The 22175-nt window shown below is 46.0% G+C and overlaps 1 protein-coding gene across 2 annotated transcripts in view; it reads left to right on the top strand.

Annotated features, from left to right (window-relative positions):
- The window catches only part of LOC106730830, a 36249-nt gene extending 14808 nt beyond the window's left edge, over positions 1-21441 (top strand). Inside the window, exons 6-10 of one of the 2 annotated variants that reach the window (XM_032474254.1) lie at positions 6933-7161; positions 7672-7811; positions 9738-9743; positions 12208-12438; positions 20727-21441. In XM_032474254.1, coding sequence (XP_032330145.1) covers positions 6933-7161; positions 7672-7811; positions 9738-9743; positions 12208-12438; positions 20727-20851 — 731 coding nt within the window. In that variant the 3' untranslated portion in view covers positions 20852-21441. Of the gene's footprint in view, positions 1-3022; positions 4663-6932; positions 7162-7671; positions 7812-9737; positions 9744-12207; positions 12439-20726 lie in introns of those variants that run through there. The other variant, XR_004317647.1, reaches the window with a different exon arrangement.
- Positions 21442-22175: the final 734 nt, after the last annotated feature.

Raw genomic sequence — 22175 nt, 5'->3', positions numbered from 1 at the left:
TATATGATTTGCAAATAGCTTCTGTCTATGGCTTGTCTTTTCATTTGCTTTGCAGTGTTTAGAAGAGCTTTGAAGAGTCTTCATTTTTGTAAAGTTCACTCTATCAGTTACTTTTTTAAAATAGATTATACTTTTGGTGTCATAGCAAAGAAATATTTGCCAAACCCAAGATCATAAAGCTTAAGCCTATGCTTTTTCTCCTAGCTGTTTTATAGTTTTAGATTTCCTATTAAGATCTATGATCCACTTAGAGTTAATTTTTGTATATTTTGTGAGGTGTGGATCAAAGTTCATTTTTTTTTTTTGCATATCACTATCTAACAATTCCAGCACTACTTGTAGAAAAGATCCTTTTCTCCACTGCAATCCTTTTGAGAATCAATTGTCTATATAAGTGTTCGTTTAGTTCTGAACTTTCTATTCTGTTCCATTATTCTATTTCCCTGTTTTACACCAACACCATACTTTCTGATTACTGTAGCTTTATAAAAAAAGTCTGAAAATCAGATAGTGTAAGTCTTCCAAATTTGTTTTTCTTGTTCAAAGTTGTTTTGGATATTTGGGATCCTTTGCATTTTCATATGAATTTTAGAATCAGTTTTTAAATTCCTTACATCCTCTTCTGCCAAAATTCCACCCATGTCTTTGGCCATCTCCAAAGCCACATTTTCTGAAGAGGTCTCTCTAGATCCTAGGTGAAAGTAATTCCTCTTTCATCTGTGCTCCATTCACATTTCTTAATATTTGATTACATTTATTCATATTTGGCTTTATGCACTTGTCTGATCTTTCCTGCCATATAGTAAACCTCTCAAGATTAGGAATCTTGACTTGGTTCCCTCTGTCTGCTGAGAAAACTAGTTCTATGCTTTGCAGGAGTGAGCCCTGCAGTAAGAGGTATCTGCAGCACACGTCTATCTCATTGTTTGCATATTGTCAAGGAATCCTGCAGATTTGGAATTGTTTATTGATTGTTGTCTCCAAGACGGCTAGGTCTTTTTTATTTCTATTACTACTGCTGCAGTTTCAAAGAACAATGGGCTAATTATTTTCCAAATATGAAAACATACTGTAATTGAGTTGTGATGCAAATTATGTGCTGCTGTGTCTTAAAAACCTGCTTAGTGTTCACAGGCTCCTTCACTCATGGAACTTTTGGGAGAATGACATATCCTTAGAGATAGCACTGCTGACTTTGGCGACCTGAGCAGCAGTATCTGAACTCACTCCTGCTGTTTTTCCAGTGTCCCTTCTAGCCCTCCTCCAGCCCTCCATGCCCGAACCTGCAGTTCTGCCCTCGAAAATCCTATTACTTCTCAGGATGACTTCCCTCTGAAACATAATCATATCCTTCTTGTGGGGACATTCAGTCCAGTGACCTGACAGCAGGGGAAAATGTTTAGTCTGCTCTTGGTAGAGCCTAAACTCTTCCATACTTATTAGAAGCAAATCCAATGAGGAAACTGTGTTGGCATCTAACAAATCAGCATAAATGTCTGATGAGGAAGATCAGCTTCCCCATCCCACTCAGGCGTCATGTTGGTGTGACACTCACCATGGCTAACATTTTCTCCTGTGTGCAATGTAAGTTTCAAGACATTATGAATGGCTTTTTGTTTTTCTTCATTGGTCTTTCCACATTTACTGTGTCTGGTGAGATTATATGAATCCTGCTTATTTTCAGCCCAGCACTTAGCGCCTTTTTAAAGGATCACGTGTTTAAAAGGCTAGTGGACAATTTGTTAGAAGATAGAAATCCTTAGATTTTGGTCCTAGAGTTGAATCTTGGTTAGGGGTGAATGAAAATTCCCATTAAAATTTTAAATTCAGTGTTACAAAGTTTTAAAAATAGTTAAATATTAGCCAATTCCATTAAACACTTTAGCAGTTATTTACTTTTAATCCTGCTTCTGGGGCAATTTTGCAATGATTCCCTCCCTTTGTTGATTCCCTCTTTGTCAGAATCCTTGAGAGGCCCCTGTCATCACTGTCAGTATCATCATCATCATCATCATGGAACTGATTCCTCTGGAAAATTCTAGGAAAATAAACAGATGGGTGGGGTTATGTGTAGGTCAATGTGTGCATATACAATAAGAACAGTTATCAGACATTAGATGCAAGATATCCATTTTATTTAGAGAAGAATGTGGTCATGAAATCCTGATGTGGTGAATGAAGGAAGCAGTGGGAACAGGATAGTCAGTGGAAAGGAGGAGGAAGTGAGCGAAGCGGGGAGCATAGATCCTTGGTTAGCCGATCATCAAATTGGTGTGAATGAGGGGAGTGTGGTGGCAGAATCATGTTCCTCCCCTGCCACAGGTTAGCCAACAGTGACATGTTTCTGTACATGGCAAAAGGGATGACAGATATATTAGGAGAAATATCTTAGAGGATTTCTGTATTCTAAATTCTCTATTAGCCTTTTAAACCCATGATACATTATTAAAGTTTAGTGGAGGGCCACAAATAAAAAGGATTCATATAATCTCACCACACATACTGAAGGTAGAAAGACTAAGGAAGAAAAACAAAAAGTCATTCATAAGTGCCTTGAACCTTAAATTGCTCATGGGAGGAAATGTCACACAAGGTGAGTGTCACAGCCACATACATAATGCCTGAATGGGAGGGGAGAAGGGGATCCTGAGATGAGACAATAGGGTGAGTAGCCTGGATTGTCCAGGTGGGCCCAATGTAATCACAGGGGTCCTTAAAATGGAGGACATAGCCCAGCTGAGTTTAAAATCAGAGGGAGGTGTAGCCATGGAGCAGTGTTCAGAAAGGCTGCTGGCCATGAAAATGGAGGAAGTCGTGGGACACAAGCTAAGGAAGGTGGGTGACCTCTGGAAACTGGAAAAAAAAAACAAAAACGAGGAAACATTCTCTTCTAGATCCTCTAGAAGGAAGGAACCCTGCTGGCAACTTGAATTTAGCTCAATGAGAACTGTGTTGGATCTCTGACCTCCACAGCCATAAGGTGATAAATCTGTGCTGGTTTAAGCTGTTAAGCTTATGGAAGTTTGTTACAGTGGTAATAGAAAAATAACATAGTGAGCGGTAGTGTAAGGGATTAAAGTTCTAGGCTGGGGTGTGGAGAGGATTCTGACATTTACACCTAAAAAACAACCAGGTGCAGTGGGAAGGTGTTTTAAGGAAGACCTACCTGGCAGGGCTGTTAATAGGACTGTTTGGTGTGAGGAGAGCATTGGAGTAGAGGAATCAATTAAATCTCTACCAGAAAAATAAGGAATAAAATATAACAGTGCTTCAGTGTTAGTGGATGCAGGAATGGAAATGGGCAGAGAGATATAAACATTACTTTGAAATTAGCTACAGGTTTGATGATTGCATGTTGGGGAGAGTTAGCCGATGTGTGGACTGAATGTTTGCATCCCCTCAAAATCCATATGTCAAAACCCCATCTCCCAGGGTGATGGTATTGGGAGGCGGGGCCTTTGGGAAGTGATTACTAGGATAAAATAAGGTCATGAGAGTAGAGCCCTCATGAATGGGATTAGTGCCCTTATAAAGGGCCCCAGATTGCTTGCTTCTCTCTGGCCCATGAAGATAGTGGGAAGACAGCCATCTTCGAGTCATGAAGGCTATCATCTCCCAGATGCATTGACCTCAGCCTCCAAAACTTAAGGAACATGCTGGTTGTTTAAGCCACCTGGCCCATGGTAATTTGTTACAGCATCCCAGACTGACGAAGACAGTGGAGAATGCCTCTGAGTTTGACACTGATTGCCTGGAGAATGCTGAAACCCAGGGAAGTGGGCAGCACAGACGTTTACTCATTTAATCCTGGCAACACGGTACGAGATAGAGTCTACATATTCCTCGCTATTTAAAAGGGAAGGAAAAAGAGGCACAAATAACAACAACAACAACAACAACAACAACAACAACAACAACAATTTTTCCAAGATTCACACAGAACCCCTGGAGGCAGAGTGAGAATTTATACTCAGGCAGGCTGACCCGAGAGCCCCTGCTCATAACTACTAAGTCAGATCACCTTGCTTATGTGGATCAATTTTTTTCAAGTGTGATATGAGGGTACTGTGTCCAGTAACTTATAATTTCAAAATAACTCACTGTAAGGGAAACATTAGTCGCAGGCATTGCAAACCACAGTAAGCTACACATACAAAAATAACTCGTTAGGGCAAGATAACCAATAATGTTTTTAAATATTATACTTTCTGTACCTTTGCAATAAAATGTGTATTTATAATTCTGTCTGCCTACAGAATAACTTCATAATCCTGAATGTGGCTGGTGGCTCCCATGGTGGACAGCACGGGCCTAGAAAATTTAAGTGACTTGTCCAGCCTCGCCCAGGAAGCTAGTGGTGGGATCAGAGATATAGGTTGTGACTTTTCCTTCCTATCCAACAAGTCCCTCATGGAGGCTTAGAAGCTTCTCCTTTGGTGCCCAGCTGTCTATTCGTACTTATGACATCTTGTCAGGTGTCCCAGCCTGCTCCTGAACATAAGCCAGTAACAACATCTGCTCTTTTCTGGCCAGGTAATACATTCTAGCAGCTTCCATTGACTTCTTGGCATCAGTTCTTACCTGGAAGGGTAGTGGCTAGAGATGCAAATGTGTCCACATGACAGGGTTTTCATAAACATAGCAGGAGTTGTCAAGAGAAGAAAACGTCAGGAAGACAGAGTGGAAGCAGGTCATTTAATATACCAAATGGGTACTTTCAATGTAATGTTTGTGTTTCCAAGTCCAGACTTGTTCTGCTCGTGCATTACAGGCCAATAAATCGGGAGACCAGGTTTTGGGGCAAGAAATAGCGACTTTAATTTGGAAACCCAGCTGAGAAGATGGAAGTCTAATGTCCTGGAAAACCATTCCCCAAAGTCAGAATTCAGGCTCTTTTTATATTAAAAAGGGGAAGCAGGAATGCTTGGTTGTTGCAAACTTGGTTTATGAATTCTTTGTTGTTAGAGCCTTTTGTTCTTGCAGCTCTTAGCCTGGGTCAGATCCGTGTAAACCTCCAACAAACAAATGTTATTTTCTATTCTGTAACATGTTATCTTTATATGAATGGAAAAGTGTTAATATCCTTTAAAGTCAGAGCCTTGAGAATAGGGTCTCCTGTATATTTCAGGCTCTAGGCAACATTGTTTTACAAAAGGTGCAGAACCAACAAGACTAAACCTAGGAAACAGGGCACAGGGTTAAACTCAAAAGAACAGATATAACATGGAGTCAGATTTGTTCTTTCCTATTTCAGTAGTGCCATGGAGAAGGCACTTTGGGCAGCTTGTTGTAGGGTCCTGGAGGCTTTCTCTCTCAGCCTCTGGGCGCCTCTATTGCAAACCCTTCATAGCTGTTTGGCCTGCTGGAAAACCACTCCGACTGTTTTGCCCGTAAGATGCGTTCTGTTTATAACTCATCTCTACTCCTTGGAAAACAACTCAATAAAAACTCAGTTGGTTTTCCACCAGCCATGGGCAGGGGTGAGGAATAGCACTTTATTATTTTATAAAAAAAAAAATAAAAGAAATCTTAAAACAGCACTGGGCACATAGGAGAGAGTCAATAAATGCTTCCTGGCTAAAATCAAAATTGATGGCTCAGTGATTCCATGGCTGCTGTATTTGCTGAGCTTGCTACTCCTTTGCTCCATTACACATTTTTTTTAACTGAAAAAGAAATACATGCATGTGGTTAAAAAAATTCAAACAGAGCACAAAAATACACAAGTGAAAGAAGTTTTCCCTCATCCTCTCTTCTTTCAGCCCTCCCTGGAGATGCCACTGTTTATTATCCTTTGTTTGCTTTTCCAGATAGGCTATGCACATTCCCACCTATGTATGTAAATTCCTTTAAACTTTTACTTATTTTTAACTTAAAGGGGTTTAAATCCTCAAGTGGCCTTCTGCCTGGGTAATAGAAAAGAACAAATCTGACTCCATACTAGATCTTTTCCTTTGAATTTAACCCTGTGCTCTGTCTCCTAGGCTTCATCTTGCTTGTGAAACAGTGTTGCCTAGAGCCTGAAATATACAGGAGAGCCTATTCTGAAGGCTCTGACCTTTAAGGATATTTAACACTTTTCCATTCATATAAAGATAACAAGTTGCAGAAAAGAAAATAACGTTTGTTTTGCTGGAGGTTTACAGAGATTTGACTCAGGCAGATAGCTGCAAGAACAAAGGATTCTAACAAAAAAGAATTCCTACACCAAGAAGTTTGCTACAACCAAGCACGTAGGAAAGGAGCCTGAATTCTGACTTGGGGAGATGGTTTTCCAGGACATTTGTTTGCCATCAAGGTCTACAGAAACTTGCTATTCCATGCCCCAACACCTGGTCTCTGAAATTATTGGCCTGTCCTGCACTGAGGAGAATGAATTTGGACTCGGTAACACTCCTATCTACCTAGCAAGCTGGGCACTGGATCTGAGGACAGCTCTCCCACACCCAGGGACCTACTGTGAGCCCTTGATGGTTCCACTAGGGTGGGGTGTGGTTTACTCAGGAGGGATGGGGACTATGCACCAACACTCAGGCAGTCTGCTCTGTCTGGGGCTCTGATCTTGTACCTCCCGCTCCCCACCAGCCCAACACCTGGAACAGTGGAGCTAAGACAGAGATCGTGCCTGCCTGTTTCCCAGCGTGTAAAAGGGGAATATGTACTCTTCCCAAGGTAGTTCTGAGCGGCAACACCCGCGGGTGCTTGGTTCCCAGAGCAACAGGGAACCCAGCTCCGCGTGGGGTCAACGGGTGTGATCCCGTAGGGGTTCTGCAGAGGCCTCGGCTGGAGGGCTGGACCAGGGAGGGAAAATTTGAGCTGCGGGCCTTGAAGTGTTAGTGAAGGGTACAGAGGCAGGACTGACTTCTGTTTCAGGATGCCCCCAGAGGTAAACCTTTTTCTCTCCATCTCTGCTACTCCCCTCCCCTCTCCAGATCCCTCCCTTCTCTCTGCACTTCCTGTCCATCTGTCTCCCTCCACTTTTCTCCTCCTCCCCTCCTCCTCCCATCTTCTCCCTCCCTCACTTCCGCAGCTTCTCTCACAGAAACCAGAGGATCGCTGGCCCTCCTGCGCATGCGCAGTCAGTGCCAGGTGGACCGCGGTTTGGAAGCTCCAGCTCCGAGCCGGGGATCTGCCCCAAAGTCTTCTCAGCTATGTCGCCCGGTAAGCCTTTAGCTCCTGCCCCGGGGCCGGGGCCTCCGGCTGTGGAAGTGCAAGGTGGGGGGCTCACGGGAAAGGTTCAGGCGGCTGCGGGAGGGCGGTCCACGTGTCACAGCCCGCGAGGGCATGATTCAGCGTGTGTTCAGCTATATTGCTCGGGCCAGGCCCCTCTGCCCGCGCCACCTGCCCCGGCGCCCCGGCCACAGCTGCTCAGGGCCAGGTGTGCACCTGCCGCCTCTCGCCCCAGCTGGTCTCCCCTCAGTCTGCGGCTGGAGTCCCCTTCCCCTCTCCCGCCCGCGAGTCCTCTCTTCCCGGGCTTCCTCTCCTCAGCCGCCGGCCCGTCCCCGTCCCTGGGCGGGCTGTGTCCCGGGACGGCGGGGTCTGCGGACCCGGACGGGGCAGCTGGGACTGGGGCTGGCCTCCGAGCGGAGCTGCAGCCCGCGTCCCCAATCCCCCGCTTTCCCTGCCCCGTGACCCCTGGGCTGCCCTCCTCTCCCTTTCCCGCTCCCTCAGGACCAGCTCAGTGGCGTGGGCGCTGCTCCCCAGGCTGAGAGCCTCCGGCCGTAAAGCCCAGCTTGTCCTGGTGAAGTCTGCAAAAGGGAGCGTCAGTGCTGAGGGAGCTTCCGTCACCTCCCTCAGTGTTTCTGCCCCAGGTAAGTTCCTTGAACACTTTCAGGTGTCATGATGGCGGTGCTTGATGATGTCACGTGTTTTTATAGTGAGAGGGATTACAGTGTTGAAAGCAGGACTTGGTTCAGTTAAAAATGAGCTGAAGGCATGAGTATGTGACATCCTCCAGGCTTCCCTCTCCCAGGGTGAAACGTGTGACCGTCGATTTTAGAAAGATAGTTACAGTCCCTAACTAGCCCAGCCCAGCTTGTGTGTGTTAACAGGAACAGCACCACCAGAGGCGTTGGAGACCTAGGGACATTGCAGTCCTAAAGAGCTCCTGGCACAGTTTGGTTTGTTTTGGTTTTTTCTTTTTCTTAAATTGTGCGGCAGACTAGTTGTATAGAGGGGAAAATAATTGTCAAGAAATTATTTTTCATATAACAGCTTTATTGTGATATTGTTCACACACCGTGAAGTCCATCCATTTAAATGGTACAATTCAGCAGCTTTTAGCATATTCACAGTGCTGCAACCATTATTATTCCAGAACGTTTTCGTCACTTCAGAAAGAACAGTGGAAATCAATGACCTATTCACCCTTACCCAGTGGTGGTTCTAAAGAAGTTTCTTGGCTGTTCCTGACCATAAATTAACTTGCTACATTCCATGAAATATCTGGTAGGAATTCTAATCAGAATTGCATTGAATCTGTCTATCAAAACAGGAAGAATTAATGTCTTTATGGCATAAACTTCTTCTAACCATGAATATATCTGAGACCCTATCTTTTCATCTGTCCAGAGCCTGGCCCATGGGAAGTCCTCACTAATTTTTGGGCTTGTGAATGATGAGATTCTATACATTGTTAGTTGCAAATGTAGCCTTTCACAGAAGAGAAAAGTAACCTCAGTGAAGCCAAGTGACTCTCTGATGGTCAGAAAGGGTGACAGTCAGTGCTGGAGTGATACAGTGGACTTGCTGCTTGCAGCCAGAATTCTCCACCACCTACAGCTACGGGGATTACAGTGTTCTTTTATTTTTTTAAAGACTTGCTTTTATTTTTCTAATTATTTTTTATTGAAGTGTAGTTAACTTACAATGTTAGTTTCAGGTGTACAGCAGAGATTCAGTTATAAACATATGCATATGTATATACATACGTTTTAGATTGTTTTTAGTACAACTCATTACAAGAACTTGAATATAGTTCCCTGTGCTATATAGCAGGTCCTTGTCATTTATTTTATATTTATTAATGTGTATCTGTTAATCCCCCTTTTCCTGCCTGCTAACCACAGTTTGTTTCTATGCCCATGAGTCCATTTCTAGCAGCACCATTTTTCCTAGTTAATATATGCTGCTTGGCTGCTTTCAGTTTCAGTAATTCCATCTTATCTGTGGGCGTTTTTCTTCTGGTGGACCTGTATGTGGTTTGCACACGTGGTAATAGAGATCTGTATTTCGGAGAACTCCAGGCCTCGTGTAGTCCCTGGTAGAGAGCGCCCACTGAGCTGATGCTTGAACTGGGAAAAAAGCATAGTAAATGTTGGTATTTCCACTATGGTTGAGACTTCCAGGTTTCTATAACCTCTCTAGCCAACCTTAATGTTGGCTGCACCCATACTGGGTAATTTGGTGGAACTCCATGGTATGGTGATGTAGAGACAGGGCTTTGTATGCTTCTTCTCTTTCCTTTTTCTAACACTCATTCTCCTGGGCCTCCCAGATCCTCCCACAACAGTGCCCAGGGCTGGCTTGGTGCTGCACTCAGGCAATATTTGTTAATAAGGCCCTTTCCTCATCTCTTCTGAGCCTCCGTTTCCTTCTCTGCACAATGAGACCGTAGACTAGATAAGTCCTTTTCAGTTTCTTTTAAAGCCATGTTTCCTTTGAGAAACAGAAAATGCAAATCTCTCCTCTCATTCCAACCCTTTAGATTTTGATATGTCCTCCAAGGAGTGACATAGCTCTTTGTGGAAAGCTGATGTGATTGTGATTCCAGGTGGCACAGAAAAGACTCTTCAGAGATTTATTGCAGGGAAAGGGCAGGAAAGGAGCAGTATGTCACACTTTCTAGTGTGAGCAATGGAGCAGGGGATTGGGTTTAAATACGGTGTCTGATGTGGCCTCTCTCTAATCTTGCACAATGTGATAAACCTCTCTCCCTCAGTTTCTTCATGTATGAAGTTGGGGTGATAGTATTTTAGGGTTTTTGTGAAACATTATACACATAATCCATTTGTGTCTCGGTAGAAACAAGAGCTGCTAGGGAGTCAGTGATTTCTTTAAAAAAAAAAAAATCTTGTCCATAGCACTCTGTCTGTGTGTATTTTGAAGTTCCTGGAGGGTGAGTGTTGAAACTAAAGTCCATCATGGGACAGGTGGCCCATGGTCCTCTGTGCCCCAGATTGCCCCCTCCTCCCCAGTCCTCTTCCTCTCAGTCCAGGATGAAGTTCCCTAGTAGATTTATACAGAGTTCTTGTGGAAATGGCTTTTCATTTTATTGTTTCACCAAGAAGGGCTGCCATCATGATCTCTGTGGTCAGGTTTTGCTGACCTGAAGGCTATGCAATTGGGGGTTTCTATTTAATAAAAAGAAAAAAATTACAAATACAAACTTAGACCTAGGGTGGTGACAGGGGCTCTTGGAAGTGGGGGCCATTAGCTTTGTTAGCTTCAGGTGCAGTGGCCTCTGGCCACGAGGACCCATCCTCGTGCTCTGAAGTTGGAGGGACCAGTGGGTTCAGTGGGAAATTTAACTGAGTGTATCTCATGGTCTAGGGATTGTCCTATTTGTGCTGTGTGTTCCTTATTTGAGACAGTGAGCTCATTTAACCTCAATAGCCTCTTTAAAAATTAGACTTTTAATTTTGTGATGTAACTTAGATTCCCATGTAGTTGTAAGAGATAATATGGAGAGGGCCTATGGACCATTTGCCCAATTTTCCTTAACGGTTCAATCTTGCAAAATTCGGGTACAATTCATTACTGACTCACTAACCCTTTGAGGTTTGTGTTATTGCCCTCATTTCTATTCATGATTAAACTGGGGCTTAGAGAAGCACACAGGCCTGCCCAGGTCACCCACATGGTTAGTGTAGAGTCGGGTGAACGTGGGCTTGGGATTTCCAGGCAGTACCATTATGATGGTCTGTGGCAGGGAGCAGCATTCACTTTGCTTGTTTATTCATTCATTCAACAAACATTTATTGAATAACCTCTGTGTGTCAGATGCTTTAATAGGGTTATCAGATTCTTCAGCAGTACTGAAAATCAGGTAATGTTTTCTGTTTTTTAATCTGAGAAAATTAGCTCTGAGAGGTTATAACCCCCCGAAAGGTAATATAGCTGATAAAGGAGGGATAGTAAATTTGTACAGTCCCCCCTTTTTATGCAGGTTGTAACCTAGGCATTTAACATTTGCAAACTTCCGTAATCCAGATAATTTCTTGTAAGGCAAGGATTTTTTTTTTAATTGAAGTATAGTCAAGTTTACAATGTTGTGTCAATTGCAAGCTGTTTTTTGAATTTTGAATTAAAAAATATTTTTTGAGGAGGGTAATTAGGTTTTTTTATTTGTTTCATTTTTTAAAATGAGGTACTGGGGATTAAACACAGGACCTCATACTTGATAAGCACGTGCTCTACCACTGAACTGTACCCTCCTCCCCAAGGCAAGTTTTCTTATCCATTATTCTGCAGCTTAGGAGTTCAAATAAATTGGAGTTGAAATCCAGATGTTTTGATCCCACTGTGGTTCTTTTCTTTATATTCTGCTTAAAGGGGTGTGGAAAGCAGTTCCTTTGTTCATTTCTTTATTCAGCAGTTTTGAGCACTGTCTTTGCATCAGGGTTTGGCTAGGTGCTTGGAACAGAAAACAAGAAATGACCCTGCTCTGCAGGGGCAGGAAGCCTAGACCAAAAGCTGGGTAATGTGATCCGACCTACAGTAGCCATGTGCAGACACTGAGGACAAACTGTACCCCCGTCTTTGCTTGGGCTTCCCTTGCCTTCTGGCTGGTACACACCAGGTCACCGCAACCCAGAGGGGCCCACAGCCCACAGCAGAGTAAGTATATCGATCTCCTCTCCCCTCTCGGCAGGGGCTGCAACATGAGCATCCCTGACTACGTGCAGTGCGCTGAGAACGACCAGATTCTCCCCGTGGTGGTCCAAGCCATTGGGATCATCTCAGAGGAGAATTTCTTTTGCATCTATAAGCGAATCTCCTTGGTGAGCCAGATCAGCCCCTGCGGCTCCCATTGGGCACTCTGTATCCACTACAGGCACCACTATGCACCCGAGAATGGGTGGGGAATCTTCCAGACCCACAGCAAGGTAGTGGGCCTTGTCACCATTGCCGACTGCCTCTCGGCCAAGGCCTTCGAGAAGCTCCACGTGCAGAGGAGCTGTATGGCACATCGTTAATGACTCTCAGCTCTTTGTGCTGCATGGGGAGGTAGCCGAGCAGAAGCGCACCGACGTGGCCTTCAATCTACGAGGACTGCAGGCTGGTGGAGAAGAGGATCGAGGACTTCACTGTGTCACTCTTCATCATGCTCAAGTCCAAGTGGCTGGATAGGGCCCCCAACAAGTCTGGGGATAAGATCCCCCTCCTCTGCACCTTGTTTGAGAAGGAGGACTTCATGGGATTGGACACAGACAGCAGGTAAGTCTACCTGGAGGCCCGGCCGCCCTCGCTGTGTGCCAGATTGCTTCCCTATATCCAGGAAGGGATCATCAAGGAAGAGGGCTGTCTTGTAGCCAAGAGTGGATGGAGGTGCAGCCCGCTGGTTTACAGACATTTAAAAGTGAATCCGCCTTTGTTTCAGAGAGATCCTTTTAGGGATATTGTGGACACTTACTCCAGCTTTTCAGCCAGGACCCCTGGTGGGACCCCTGGAGTTGCTGTCCAATAGAGTAGCCACAGCCTCTGATGCTAGGAGCGCTGGGGAGGAGGCTGGTCTGAGCTGACATGTGCTGTAGGTCAAATGTACATCAGATGCTGAGACATCTAATAAAAGGAATGTAATCTACCTTGTTACTTTCTATATTGATTACATGTCAAATTGATAGTATTTTACATACAGTAGAATAAGTAAGATCTGTTCTTAAAATCACTTTCTAGTATTTGTTTTTTGTTTGTTTCTTTGTTTACTTTTTAAATGTGGCAACTGGGAAACTTTCTTTACATGGATCTCATTTCATTTCTGTTGGGCAGCCTGTCCTGGGACAGTCTCATCCCTTTGCTTAGATAAGAGATGCTGAATCCCGAGATGCAGAACGAGGCTCTGGTTGAGCTGGGGGTGGAGCCGGTGTCTCCTGACTCCTAGGCCCAGCACCTGCACGGCTCAGGCCCTCTCTTCATGCCCGACAGCCACCATGCCAGGTTAGGTCATCAGAAACACCGCCAGGGATTTCCGAATGAACTCCTTACACAGGAAAAGGCGTGTCACGGAGTATGGGACAGAGCAGGGAAAGGTTCATCTTCACTTTGTCCCTGTGATTACGTCAAAGTCCTCACATTGCCTCGAAAGTGCAGACGAGCTCTTCTGGTCTGCCTAACCCCCATCTTCTGCTCTGTTTCCCCGTGTGTCCATCGTGCTGTCCCTCGGGCAGGAGAGGTTGAGATGCCTTTGCCGAGAGGTGGTCCCCCTTTGCTGGGGAGAGTGAGGGAAGCTGTGTCCCCCCGGCCTACGGCCTCGGGCCTTGAGTCTGGAGAGCGCTCATGGCGGTCCCACAGGTGACGGTCGGAGGACCTGGCACGTGCTGCCGGGCCCGCTGTGGAGGCGGTGCTCTGTGATTCTTGAACTTACCTAAGATCAGATCCTACTTTCTGGTTGTTGGTCAGTTGGAGGAGAAGATTGCAGAGAATTGATAAAAAGAAAGTCCAGACCAGCCCTGTGAGTGAGAGGCACAGGGGACCCGAGTCCCACCTGCCTGTGGTGCCTGGCAAACTCTGGATGAATTTTCAGTTCCTTCCCGGACATTCCTCTATGGCTTAAGGAAGGGGCAAGGCATGTCGTGGCCATGATCTGTACTTGTCCTCACAAGGCCCTGTGATCTACATGTCCACACTCCCCTTCTGCTCCTTGGAGATGAGGTGGCAAGGTTTAGGAGCCTGGGCACTGCTGAAGGCACAGCTGCCAGCACCGGGCCTACTCCCAGACTGGCTCCGTTCACCTCACCTGTCACCTCCTGCTGAGCCCCCAGGCGTTAGTCCGGGTAGGTGCATCGGTGCAACGTAAGCAGGGACCTACTTCTCCCCCTGCACAGACCAGTAGGTGAGCAGTGGAAGCCTGGAGCCCTGCCCCAGCCCCCTGTCCAGTGCCTCCTCTTTTGTCATAGGAGGCACTGGTGACATTTTTGCTCAGCAACTGCTTGACTCTGAGTCTGTAGACCCACCAGAGAATGCCAGCCTTGTTTTTGCCTTTTGAAGTCTGTCCTTGAGATTTGGCAGAGTAGCTGGAGGTGTGCTTAGCCCATAATGTTTGCAATTGTCACCATTGTTTACCCAGAACCTCGAGTATCAGTCATGGTTCTTGGCATCAAAATACAGCAGAGCATTAAACCTCCCTCCTGGTGGGTCTGTCTGTTTTGGTACAATAAGCACCCAGCCAGCATCTGAACGTCAGTGAGATAACGCGGCCAGTGAGCTCGGGTCAAGCACGTTCTTCTCCAGTCACTTTTACTCCATTGTTCCTTTTACTAGTTCTACAGTCATTAATTTATAAAACAATGCTTTGGTGCAGGAGCAGAGCCTAATTCTCTCCTGCTGCTCTTGGTGGGAGTGAGTAAAACTTTCCAGCCTGAAATGCAACCACATTTTGTAGCTCAAAAGCTATCTAGACGCATGTAGGTGGAATTTTGGTTTGGGGCTCTGACCATGTTGGTGTCCCCCGGCAGCGCCGCTCCACACAGGCCCCTGCCTTCCCTGGAGCAGGAGGTGAGGGTGGGTCTCACCTTCCCCACGTCCCTGTCCTCATCACACTCACGTAAAATCTTGTACAGGCTGTCAAACTCACTTTTGTTCTTGTTTCTTTCTAATTTTCGCTTGTTCCTCTTTTCCTTTTTCTTTTTTCCTTTTTCTCTTGTACCGCCCTGTGAGCATGTTGTTGCGTCTGAAAAGGTGGGCTGTGCACACCCTGCATTGGAAATAGCTAGATCGCCCTCCGTGCTGTCTCCATCGCTTTAAAAAGCAAAAACTTAACAGCTGCCTTGATCCATGTATTATCCTAGTCAACTTTTTATTTTCTAATTTTTTGGAATATTTGCTTTGTTAGCACATCACCCACTGGTGTTTGATACCTGTTAAAATCCTTGCTTTGAGGAACCTGTTTGGTCCTCCTCATATTTGGTGACAAATGCGCCCTTATTAAATTTGTTTTGAAGAAGTGAGATGCGAATTGATTTAGGCTGCTGCTGAGGGATTCTTTTCATGGAGTATTTAAACTTGGAAAGTCAAAGTCTGCAGCACCTTGCTCGATTCCTGCTTTTACACAAAAGTGCTCAGCACGCGGTTCCTGGCTGTCGCTGTGTGACGTGCGTGATGGCGCTTACTGGCCGGCGGTCACTGGTGAGGAGGAAGTGGCCGGCTCGGGGGTGAGCAGCTGCAGGGGACGCTGTTGGAGGAAGCAGTCACTTTTTTTTTTTTTGCATTCAACTTCCCCCTGCCATTTACTTTAGTTTGCCTTCATAAAGGGACAGTACCAGGGTCTATAATCCATGCCACTCTTTTTTTCCCTGTACGAGGCTGGTTTTTCTGAGTATCAGGACTACATGGCCTTCTCCAAAGAGGCTGGCTCACCTGGATCTGGTGGACAAACGGACCGCTAAAGGGGACCGTATGTTCTACTCTGCTTCATCCAGTGGGCATTCAGAGCCGGGTCTGTGGTTTGCCTCAGCAGCCGTGCAGGCCTCCCTGTACCGGCCTTTACTTTTAACCCACGTTTGCAGTAAATAGCTAACTCTGTGTCTGTTGCAGCTGACGTCCAAGACTGACAGCCGTGTCGTTAGTTTTCGATAGTGAGACCCGAAGGAAGATGCTTTGGCCGAACTAGGACCTTGCATTCTCACCCCCACCATGGTTCATCTCCCCCGGGGGAAGGGTTTGGCTACCACCATCATGCTGGCCATAAGGCCTTGTTTCTCCTTTCATGCTCTGGTCCAAATGTGGACACTTCATCCTTCACTGACTTGGTCTCGCTTGAGACAGGCCAGACTTTCTGAAAGAGTCCATCACATTCTCGGGGGGAACAGAAAGAAGTAAGTGTCACAAATAGAAGGAGTCTAGGCTGTCCGGGTTGGCAAATGTAGGCTGGGATCTGTGATGGGTGGGCTGTGCCCTGGACACAGGCCTTTCCCGTGGCTCCTGAGAGCCCAGGGGTCAGAGTGAGAACAGCCTTGCCTGGGTTCCTCCATCCTCATCTGCTCACTGGCAAGTGTGTCTGCTAATTAGGAGCTCCCCCAGACCTCGGGTCCTTCAAAGCTCAGACCACTGGAGAACCTTGAGTCCCTTCTCCTGGGCCTCCTGTGTGAGAATCCAGTGCCTTCTGAGGTGACCAGCGGCAGGAGATGCCTCCTCCTCCAGGGAGCACCATTCGGAGGACTGTGACTCACTGCACCATGCTGTGAGCTTATGGGGTGACGGCCATGGTCCCTGCAGAACCAGACTTGAGATGGGCTTAGCGAATGGAAATAACAGGACTGATTCCAGGGCAGGGCTGGTGGGAGGGAACAGGGGATATTGAATGTGACCTCAAACACCTAGGTGGGTGATGGTTCTGTTAGTTAAATGGGGAGCCTGGGAGGTACCTGCCAGGAATCGAATTCCAGAGTAAATGGTGGACATGAGGCATTTTTAAGATGCCATTTGTCATCCAAGTTAGGACTTCAAAGAGGCACTCGGGTCTATGAGCCTGGGGCTCAGGTGAAGGTGCCGGACTAGAGATACACGTTGGGATTTGTCCTTCTTAGCTGGAGTTCACAGCCTTACATGTGGGTTAGCTCTTCTCAAGAGGTGCAGACTGAGGCTGAGGGAGGGCAGGGCTGTGCCTCGGTTGGAGGAAAGCCCAGACAATGCAGCTTTGGTGTGTCAGTCAGTGGCATTTGGGATTTTCAGAGCAATGCCATTTATCCTTAAAGGGCCGGGTGGTGGGCAGGGCCAGCCAGGATGAAATATAAAGGGAGGGTCGTGGCCACGTGTGCATCTTGGGAAGATGCAGAGGCTTCAGGGTCCGGGAGGGGAGACTCCTCAGAAGCTGGAGTTGGAGTGGGGAGTGGGGAGAAGGTAGTCACACTTACCTGTGACGGTGGGAAGGAGTCCTAGGGAGTCCCCGACCCTACCGGACTCTCTTTCCCATGAACAGAAGGCAATTAGACAGAGGATCTGAGATGAAAAGGGATGGGTGCTGTGAGGGGAGCCAACCTGGAGAATGGTGCTTGGACAGTTCTGGAATAGTCTTCCTGCAAAATAGAGTTAAAAAAACACAGACTCTAAAGAATATTGACAGTAACTGAGGAGGAGGCAGTTTTTCTGGCCTCCTAAGGGTAAGTCATGTATACGGGGATACACAGAAGAATCGGGCAGTCTCTTGCGGGGGCTTGATCCTTACCAGAGGCAACAGTGCAAGTTTAAAGGGGGAGAAGGGCAGCGGAGGGAAACTAGCCAGGCCCCGTGTCAGGTACCAGTCGGCCGCCCTAATTGCGTGTTCCATTCACATCCATCCCTCCCATGTGGGCGGTGGCAGCCCCCTTTTGCGGATTGGCAAGACTTCTCAGAGGGGTTAAGGTATTGGTCCATTTAGCGGCTAGTAAATGCTGTAGCAGGATTCAAGCTGGGCCTTGTCAGACTTAAAGGGCATGTTTTATCTACTAATTCCGGTACCTCCCTGTTGTACCTGGAATGGTGAAGTGGGTCAGTTTTGGAGCCTTTCAGAAAAAGTGCGATTTAAGTGCCTCAGGACTGTTTCACAAAGCTCAGTGTTCTTTGATTGTTCGGAAGCAACGCAGTGCTTTACGCCCCACAGATGTAAGGTCTTACTCCTTTGACGATGACGTGGTTGCAAATGACATACAGGTGCAAAACCAGACTTAGCAGCTTCTGAAGGGAAACTCTCCAGTTCTTCCTTGATCCGCTGTCTTCTGCGGGATGTAACTCTGCTGCAGCGTAAGCCTGAGTTTTCCGTATGGATTGAGGGTTTGATAACCAATGTTAACATAAAACGATCAGATGGAGAAAATCGACGTTGGCAATTTATTTTTGGGTTTCATTAGACAAGATGCACTATCGGTTAATGGCCCATATAACGTATGAAATTGAGTACAGAACATTGCATTTCTTACTTTCTACTTAGAACTGTGTTCCATTGTAAGGTTGTCTGCTTTGAAAATTCAGCTCAGCCACTAGGGCGCCTGTCAGTGTGTTGGTGTGATTGCATTTACACAGTGCATGTAATCTGGGCTTCCTCAACCCCAAACACTCCAGTGCAGAATCATGGGCTGTAGCAATCACTTAGTTATACAAATACTTCTGAAACTATGATTCCAAAAAAAAAAAAAAAAAAAAGGAGAGAGAGAGATTGCCTTTATCAAAGTTCCTTTGGAATTAAACTGCAAACTGTTGTTGAGCAGTTCTGGCTTGCTTTATATATGAATATATACATTTCTTTGCATGTAACTTGGTTTTTGGACTAGAACACCAAGCTCTTGTTTTCCATGAGCCACAAAAATCGTAGCCAAATGACACACGTATGAAACATTTTATTCTTTTTTTCTGAGAAAGGATCCTTAAATTTGGAACTTGGGCTCTGATTTTGCTTTTAGCTCTTCCCTACCCTCTTGTCATCTCACTCCTATTTCCCACTGTGGCCTCCAAGATGTCATGGTCTCAAAGGAGTGGGTGGACAAACACCATTTGGTCGCCATGCAGTGCTGCTGTAGAGTGAGCCCAGCCAAGAACTAAAGGACATTATCAGAGAGGACTTCCTGGAAGAAATGGGCTCTACATTCAGTTCTGAGGACAGAGTAAGAGTCAGCCAGGAGAAGGAGTCAAGAAGGTGGCTCAGGTGGCAGGTGAAGCCCGGGCAGAGACATGGAGGCTTGTGGGGTGGGGACTCATGGAGACTGCCCTCTGTGGTCCAGGGTGAATGGTGTCCCTACTGGGGAGGACACTGGAGAGGACCTGGGAGGAGGGCTTTGGAGGAGCTTGGGTTTTACTAAAACTGACCCAGGAGGCAGTGAAGGGTGTCAGCAGGAAGTGACTCTCAGGAAAGGTACTTCTGGTTTTGCTTCTGATATTCTACAGAAAGAAGGGCAGGGATGGGCGAGAGCAGGTAAGTCTCTCCCTTTGAGACCCATCCCGTCATTCATTTATTCATAACATGCGCACTTCTGAGTGTCTAGGGGAGAGAGGGTGGACCCACATTAATAAGCAAAATTTATTAGCTTCTTGGGAGCTTAGCAGTGTCAGAAGTTGACTTAGCCTAGAATGTTCTAGGAACAGAGGAACAAAGTGCAGAGGTTGGAGGGAGGGAAGGCTTCCTTGAGAAATAGTCAAGATGAGCCTGGAGGCAAGTGGGAAGTAGGAGCAATTCAGGGGTCCCCTGAGGTCACTGGGGACCATGGGTACTGAGGTGAGGCTTGGCGAGCAGGGTCAGGGTCAGGGTCAGGGGTGGGGCTAGAACTCTACCAGGGAGCCTCTGAAGTGTTTGAAGTGGGGGTTGATGTAATCAAATTTGTGCTTTGGGAAGGCTGCCCTGGCTATGTGTGTGTGTGTGTGTGTGTGTAGCGGGGAAGAGGGGGAGGGTGCCACCAACTGGGGGGGCATTAGAAGACCATTCTCAGGCTGGGAGGTGACCAGTGGGAGAGGGACGTCGGGGCTTGCTTGGGGAAGGCAGGGGCAGTGTGGATGCCGGATTTCCTTTTGGGGAGGGCTTGTTAGCGGGGCCGCCCTAGCGGCACCTTGTGGCTGGAAGAAAACAGATGGAGGTCGCCAGGTGGACTTTCCTCTTCTCTCCTTCCCTGCCTTGCCTGATGATCTTAGCTCAGCCAACATTTGGAACAGAAGAGGTAAGTTCTAGGGTAGCCCAGTACTTTGTTGCGCTCGTTCGAGTGAGATCTGATAGGACATAAGTTTGTGTTCAGATCTGCATGTTCACTTAGCTAGAAACGTCCCGTCTTTTGGATTTCCATAGGGGTTTTTATTCTTGATAAAGATTGCTTTCTTGGTGAGAGGAAATTTAATACAGCTGTTGTTTTTCTCAAAAAGAAATCATATCTTTTAAGAAATTTAATATTCAAAAGAATCGGAATATTTAAAAATGATAAAGTAAGGTTTTGGTGTAGTTTCTTTGGTTTCTGAGTTAATGTGGAGTTAGAGCCTTTGCATTACTTAATAGCACATCCTTGTCAGTATTTAAAGAGCTGTTAGTGAGCGCCACAGGCCCCACCTCTCAAAGCATCGTTAAAGTTTGCTCTGAAATAGTGAAGTCATACAGTTCTTGTTTGCAGAAGCCAAACAGTTGGTTTATAATATGCAGCATAGCTCCCTTTATAAATAATAATAGGATCAACATTAAGAAAGTGGAAGATAATTGATTTTTTTAGAGCTGAAACATAAACTTTCTTGTTCTAATGTTGCAACTGGAAATTTTGAAAAGAAAAATCCTTCTGTAATATCATCTACGTGGAATACATATATACCGTTACACGTTTGAAAAGTAACTGCGCAGTGGTTTTTGAAGTCAGGAGCATTCCACATCGAGATACTGGCAGTGATGGTTGCTGGTTTTCAATGGAAGAGCCCTAAATTTGCCTTCTTAGCTTTTTTTTTTTTTTTTTTTGTAGTGAGAGGGTTGAGTAGTGCTTTGCCAGCATGATTTTGGGGCAATTTGGGGGCAGATGTCATGCACCAGCAGTGAGATATTTCCATGCATTTTACTTTCTGGACATCAACAGGGCACATGTGGGGTTTATACCTGCAGGCTGGGATGCTGCAGTACTCCCTGATCCATCACCGTTATGTCCTGGAGCTGCTCCGGTCAGTGAATGATTTTCTGTGGCTTGGATGTAAGGTGGTCTGATGCAGATGATCAGATGTGTAGTTAAAGTGCTATTACTTGAAATAAGAGAAACCAAGAAACATGGCTCTAAAAATACAGGATGAGGGAGGAGAATTGTCTGAGCTGCTTGCAGTGGAGAGTCTTCTCAGGTGACTCCCTCACCGTGATTCCTGCCAATATCCGCCCCAGCCCTGCACGGTAATCCTGCCGAAGCAAGCATGCACTTTGCTCAGAAACGCAGTGAATTTCCTTGTGCCTCCATTGGTTGGCTTTTTTTTAAAGCACATCTTGCCCTTTGTTTAAATGCCATCCCTGTTAGTCACCTTCTTCACTCATTCTTCTGGACCTCGTCCATACATAGCTGCTGAATGGATGAACAGAATGTAGTATCTCCATGTAGTGGAACATTATTCAGACGTAAGAGTGAATAAAAAAGAAAAAGTTAAAATAAAAGGGAAGATGAAAAAGGCCTCCTGCTTCTGGGAAGTCCACCCTGACTGCTCAACCCGACCTTTTCCCTTTGAAACCCAATCCCTTATATTCCACTATACTCTTTTTGATAGTACTTACCACCTTCTAATAAACTTTAACGTTTTCAAAAAAAAAAAAAAGAGAGAGAGAGAGAGATGCTTATGCCACTTCAACATGGACGAGCCTTGATAACAGCACGTTAAGTGAAAGGAACCAGACACAAACGGCCACATATTGTTGATTTCAGTGATCTGAAATGCCCAGAATAGGCACATGCAGAGGCAGAGAGCAGGTGATGGTTGCAAGGGGCTGGGTGGAGGGGCTGTTAAGGAGTGACTGTTAGTGACAGGGGGTTTCTTCTGGGGTGATGAAGTGTTCTGGAAATAGATGGTGGTGAGGGCTGCACAACCGTGAGTGTGCAGAAGACTGCTGAGCGCTGTCTCTGGGAGTGCCTGATTGTTGGGGCGGCTTTATTTTGTTCTCATCCTGCAATGTGAAGAGTCATCTTGTGCTGAGGCCGTTCTACTCCTGTGAGTGGTGAGGGTCAGAGACTTTGTAGAGTCATGTTTCTTTTTCCCCCTTGGTGAGTGTAGGCAAAAAAGGTTTAAGCCTGAGAAAGTGCTCCATCTGCAGAAATGTCTTTCAGTTTTGCATGATGTAAAAATCTTGAGAGCTTTTTAATCGTTGAGGACAGTCTGTGGGGGGAAACAGCCCGTGAAGCCTAGGTGAGACCTGGAAGAGCCGTGCATACCTCCATGACACGGGTGGGGATTTCACCCTCGTTCAGGCAGTGAAGGGCCCAGACCCGTGAGCGGAGTTGACAGTCATGAATACTTACGTGTATCCGCTGCTTCATTTTGGATGTTAATTTCAA

Source organism: Camelus ferus, chromosome 36, assembly GCF_009834535.1.
Source record: "Camelus ferus isolate YT-003-E chromosome 36, BCGSAC_Cfer_1.0, whole genome shotgun sequence".
Classification (NCBI taxonomy): Eukaryota; Metazoa; Chordata; class Mammalia; order Artiodactyla; family Camelidae; genus Camelus; species Camelus ferus.
This window is presented reverse-complemented; position numbering and strand designations above follow the sequence as displayed.